A 6,000-nucleotide genomic window follows, 5' to 3' on the forward strand; every position below is an offset into this window, starting at 1 on the left:
AACAAAGTGGTTGCTTGTTCCTGGACATTCTTTATATGAGGTATCATCCTAGGAATTTGCCTGCCTTGTCTTATGTGAGTTGCCCAACCTGACAGGGTTACAGTATTGTCAAGTATTGCCCAAGTTCTGCCTCTCATGTTAGTTGAGTGCTTTTGTCTTTCTGTATCTTTTATCTTCATCCAAGGTATCTTCCAGCTTTGATCCTCTGTGGTGTTTGTCAATAATTTTAGGATTTTTAGAATTCCCAGGTCTTGTTTCTGCCTAATCCCTGGCCATTCCAATCCTTTCATGGGGAAGCTCAGTTTTCTAACTTAAAGGCCAGGTGCAGTGGCCCTCCAGGAAAGGTGCTCCCCTGTGGTATGCTGACTTAGGTTGAAGTAATTTACCAGCTTTGCAGGAAGTAGTCTGGGAGCTGCTTTAACTTTCAGTGGTCGGAAGGATACAGCTCATCATTTAAAACTGATTGTAGACATGCATTAGAATGTCAGGTACTATCATGGGGCACTAATTTGCTGAGTGACTTGAATCCCCACAGGGACAAAAGCGTTTCTCACTCTTAATGGGTTTAAACAGTTCATTTTCTTTTCTTTTCTTTTTTTTAAAGTTAGAGTCTCACTCTTGTTGCCCAGGCTGGAGGGCAGTGGCACGCTCCTGGCCACTGCAGCCTCTACCTGCTGGGCTCCGGCGATCCTTCACCTCAGCCTTCCAAGTAGCTGGAACTACAGGTGCGCACTACCACGCCCAGTTAATTTTTGATTTATTGTAGAGATGAGGTCTCGCCAAGTTGCCCGAGAGGGTCTCGAACCTGCGGGGGTCAGGCAATTCACTCACCTTGGCCTCCCAAAGCACGGGATTACAGGCTGAACCACTGAGCCCGGCCAACAGTTCATTTTCAACTCAAGCACCTCATAGATGCTTGGGGTTTTTCTTTGGCAGCATGACTACGAACTCCTAGTGAGGTTCTTTTTGCTTTACTTTGAGAAAACTTACCTCTGGTCTTATTTTGTCTCACAGACCCCCTGTGAATTGGGTAGTTCCTGTCCTTGGCATGTCTTATCATCTGTGGCCTCTGGTAAAAAATAAGAACTACCCTCAAATCTCAAATCTAGGTCTTTGCACTCTGACTAAAAGGTATAAATGCAAAATGTTATAGAATACATTTTGGGCTCATCTTTTCCGTTTGTTGCTGTTTAAGCAACAAGAAACTTGCTGAGCTGGGCATCTAGGCCGTTGAGATCCCTAGAGTTTAGCTGCTTCCTGGGTCATTTTCTGAAATCCTATTTTTGGCTGGTCTGCAGTGTGCCTTGGTGTAAGCTTCTGTGTTCTGGAACTTCCTGGAGGCCTGTGATGTGCCACTGTAGGCAGATCTAGGCTGAGTGGGTTTCTGGGAGCAGCTGCAGATTCTTCCTCAGTTCTTGACCTGTTGTTGACATTTGAGTAAATAAAGAGCTCCTCTCAGTCAGGCTGCCACAGACCAGCACCTGTTCCTTTCAATTCTCCATCCACTCAGCTGAATTGGTCAACCTGCTTCTTTCCCTAGTCTAAAGGAGCATTTTAAAAAACATCGTGTCTCCCACTGCAGATCACAATGTGGGGGATGTGGATAGTGTGTGTACAGGTAGTAACTGCCTTTTAATCCAGTTGATTCTTTTTTTTTTGAGATGGAGTCTCACTCAGTTGCCCAGACTGGAGTGCAGTGGCCGCTCCCGGACACCGTAGCCTCGACCTGCTGGGCTCCAGCGATCCTTCCGCCTCAGCCTTCCAAGTAGCTGGAACTACAGGCGCATGCTACCACGCCCGGCTAATTTTTTTGATTTTTATTGCAGAGATGAAAAGTTGCCCAGGCGGGTCTCGAACCCGCGGGCTCAGGCAATTCACTCACCTCGGCCTCCCAAGGTGCAGGATTACAGGCTGAGACACCAAGCCCGGCCCCAGTTAATTCTTAAAGTAGATTACCTTGTGTTTGTCCTGGGGGTGGCTGCTGCTCCCAGGACAGGGGTGGGTAGGGCTGGTGTTAGGGGGAAGGCCAGAGGAGGAGCTGTCCTGACATCTCACTTGGTTAGCAGACATTGGCTGGGAAGGAGTGGAAGGGATGACACGGTCACCAGACACATAGTTGGGTAGGCCCTGCACACATATATGTACATGCCAGATGCACATGGGCACTTTGTGTTCTGAAGGGTGTCCCCAGTCCTATGTGTGTCATTTCCATCCCACTGCTGTGTCTAGAGTTGGGGCAAGAATAAGTAAATCCACTGCCTGCTCACAGTGTGGGGGAGCATGGGAGCTGATCGCAGATCGTTCATTATCTTTGTGTGCAACCTGGAAAACCTCAGAGTCAAGACATCTTCATTACTGGGGACTCTCTAGAAGCTATTGTTTTGTTTGGGTGTCTGGAGGCAAAGACTGAAGGTTTGGCAAAGGGAGTAGTCAGGGCTGGAGTAGATACTAAAAATGCTTTTCAGATTAACATCAGCAATCTTTTACACTTATCTGGGTACAGACATTTCCTTGGTCTCACCCTTGCCCTGCTGTAGTCCTGTGCACAGAATTCTAGTCTGTTATTCATAAAAAGGATGTAGAACCAAGATGATTCTTTCTTGCTGGGGACTGCCCTGTGAATGTAGAATGTTCAGCAGCATCTCTGGCCTCTACCCACCAATGCCAGTAACATTCCTCCATATTGTGACAACCCAAAATGTCTTTAGACCTTGTCAAATGTCTCTTGGGACAGGGGTTAAGGGAGCTTGAGTTGTCAAGAATGAAGCTTGGCAGGTCTGCCTTGGGCAAGTGTTTATATGAAGGTGTCATTCACTGAGATGAGAAACACTAGGACAAGACCAGATCTAGGGGGACATCTTGAGTTTTGTCAGGGTCTCGCTCTGTTGCCTAGGTTGGAGTGTGCAGTGGTACAATCACAGGTCACCTCAACCTCAACCTTCTGGGCTCAGGTGATCCTCCCATTTTGGCCTCCAGAGTAGCTGGGACTACAGGGGCATGCAACCATGTCCAGCTAATTTTTTGATTTTTTTTGTAGAGACAAGGTCTCACTGTGTTGCCTAGGCTGGTCTCGAACTCCTGGGCTCAAGTGATCCTCTTGCCTTGGTCTCTCAAAATGCTGAGAATGTAGGCATGAGCCATCAGGCCTGGCTGGAGTGCCTCTGAGTCCAGAGACATAAATTCAGATGAATAAGTGGTCACTGAAGCTTTGAAGGTGGATGAGACTGCCGAGGGAAAGAGGGTAGAGTGAGTAGAGGAGAAGACCAAGGACCATGCCATGAGGAATTCTAACTTGCAATTCTGAGCTTGCAAAGAAGGCAGGCAGGAGTGGCTAGAGGTAGGACAAAAGCCAGGATGTGGTGGATGGCAAAGAAGAAGAGAGGTGCAAAAACAGGAGAGTGATCAGCATTAGAGAACACTGCTGAGAGCTCCAGAAGGTACCTGAGACGTGCTAGCTGTGTCTACCAACATGAGGTCAGGGTTTTCCAAACCTTTTTAACACTTTCTCAGGCCCCTCTGTTAAGAAACTGGGAAGGCTCAGGCAGGCGTGTGTGGACATAAGTCAAGGCTGAAGTCATTCCTTCACGCACTCATCCAGGTATCACATCACATGTGTGTGACATGTCTACTGAGGCGCCAGGCCTGTGTGCTAAGAAATAGGTTTTTGTTTTCTAATAGAGGATTCTGAATCCAGAAATCCAGATGACCTTCTATTTTTAGAATTTTTTTTGTTGTTGAAAATGTAAAATTGACCATCACATTGATCCAGAAATGATTCTTCCAAGCCTCAGTCCACAATTTTGCTAAGATTCATGGTAAGGGTAACTTCACTGCTTTTAATTCCTGCAGTCCTAGTAGAAATCTATCCTGGGGAGCTGGGCCTTGTGGGGTGGGGATGAGGGACACAATTGTCAGTAGAAACATGCGCCCCCTAAGGGAAGAAGATGTAACTGGTTGTCTAGAACTGGACATCCCCATTCATTTGGACTCTACCTTTACAAATGTATGATTACTCCAGATCCAGGAGGAGCTGAAGGTCATCCTCTTTGGTTAATTATGGAAAAGTGACTTTTTAAGCAGATGCTAATGTAAGAAGATTGAAATGGAAAAAGGCTTCACCTGTTCAAAGGAGGAAGGGCCTTCAAGTGCATTTGAAAATCCACAGTGGGTATGTTATTTAGCATGCTTTTGGAATTCAGGTCAAATTACAGCATTGAGAGAAACTTTGGTGTGTTTCTCTCAAACACTTTCTTTAATTGAGATTTTTCTTTTTTTTTGAGTTGGAGTCTCACTGTTGCCCAGACTGGAGTTCAGTGGCCGCTCCCGGCCACCGCAGCCTCGACTTGCTGGGCTTTGGCGACCCTTCCGCCTCAGCCTTCCAAGTAGCTGGAACTATAGGCTCACACTACCATGCCGGGCTAATTATTTTGATTTACTGTAGAGATGAGATCTCGCCTGCCCAGGTGGGTCTCGAACCCGTGGGCTCAGGCAATTCACTCACCTCAGCCTCCCAAAGGCGCGGGATTACAGGCTGAGCCACTGAGCCCGGCTTAATTGAGATTTTTCAATTTCACTCAGAAGAGTCAGTAGTTAGGGTTTGATGAGTCATTATCCAAGTCCAAGGTGCTCAAGGAATGCTGGTGTTTAGTGTCATTTGAACCATTGCCCCAGTCTTTGAACTCCTTCTACGATTGACACTTGTCTTTTCCACAGATGAAGAGTAAGAGGAGCAGGCTCCTTCAGAGTGACTACATGAACATGACCCCACGGCGACCTGGTCCCACACGCAAGCACTACCAGCCCTACGCTCCAGCACGCGACTTTGCGGCCTACCGCTCCTGACACAGACACCTATCCAGAAGCCAGCCGGCTGGCACGCACAACCTGCTCAACATCACTGCTCTGGATAGGAAAGTGCCGCCTCACCTCCAGCCGGCCACTCAGGGCCCTGCTAGGCCATTGAGTTGAGTTTTCTTGAGTGACTAGACCAAACATCACCATCATTTTGAGACTCGAGATGAAGTGAAAGAGCGTTCTTACGGCTGGCCAAGTGGGGCCATGCCATGACCCAAATTCAAACTGACCATGTATTTATTGACTTGTCTGAGACGTTAGGGCAGAAACAAACAGTGAGTGGGTTCTGTGAGCCTTGAAATCTGCTTCCAAGCTGCTGACTGAGCCTCTTTCCTTTCTCACTCACTTGCACAACTCAATCAACCAAAGTGTGATGTCCATGAACATTTTAGATGGAGAAGAAAGACTAGAAAACTATTCTTTTTGGTTAAATGGGTGTTCAGGGTGGTAGTAGGTTAGAGTAGGGGGAGGGAGAGGGAGACTTTGATATTTTAAAACCATTAAAACTGTCTCCCACTCATGAAATGAGCCATTGAGTTCCTATTTAATGCTGTTTTCCTTTTAGTTTAGAAAGCTGTAGACATTGTCTTTGAGGAATTCTGACCATATTTAGCCATTTTGACTAATGGGATCCCCTCAAAACAATGCCGAGGAAACCAACATGCTTTCCTTACTTCCTGTGATGTGACTTCAGTGTTAATGTTTGCAATATAACTTCAAAGGAATTAAGAGTTCTCTGACACTGAGGAAGAATGTGTCAGGAAATAAGGTCACTTTATATCAAAATTGTTTGTCTACTCTGAAGGGTGATTTGTCCACCAGCTCATTCCAGTCAGACCAGCAGGGGCTCTCCTGTTCCCTACGGCTCAGTGTTAGCAGTTGGTCTCTTCCTTGTCTGCATGGAGAGCTGAAATGAGATGCTGACAGAGCACCCACAGGAGGACTGGGAAACGCTGTGAAAAGGGATGCAAGCATTCATTCATGAGGATTGACTCCCAAGAAGTTTCTTCTGAAGGAGGGAGAGTAGAAGGGAATGATGACATTCTTGCCATGGGCTGAGAAGGTGGCTGGCATTGGATGGAAGTTTTCCAGAAGGGATCAGGCAAAGGGACCCCTTTCTCACAGAGACTTTATATGTGTGAAAGC

The 6,000-nt window shown here is 46.8% G+C and overlaps 1 protein-coding gene across 2 annotated transcripts in view; it reads left to right on the top strand.

Moving 5' to 3' along the window:
• Positions 1–5,015, top strand: part of CD28 (CD28 molecule) — a 32,900-nt gene extending 27,885 nt beyond the window's left edge. For both annotated transcript variants that reach the window (XM_008074309.1, XM_008074308.1), the window contains exon 4: positions 4,714–5,015. In XM_008074309.1, the coding sequence (XP_008072500.1) occupies positions 4,714–4,842 (129 nt within the window). In that variant the 3' untranslated portion in view covers positions 4,843–5,015. The remainder of the gene's footprint in view (positions 1–4,713) is intronic.
• The last annotated feature ends 985 nt before the right edge of the window (positions 5,016–6,000 follow it).

The sequence above is a fragment of the Carlito syrichta genome, unplaced genomic scaffold (assembly GCF_000164805.1).
Source record: "Carlito syrichta isolate Samal-C Ts95f unplaced genomic scaffold, Tarsius_syrichta-2.0.1 Scaffold316389, whole genome shotgun sequence".
Lineage (NCBI taxonomy): Eukaryota > Metazoa > Chordata > Mammalia > Primates > Tarsiidae > Carlito > Carlito syrichta.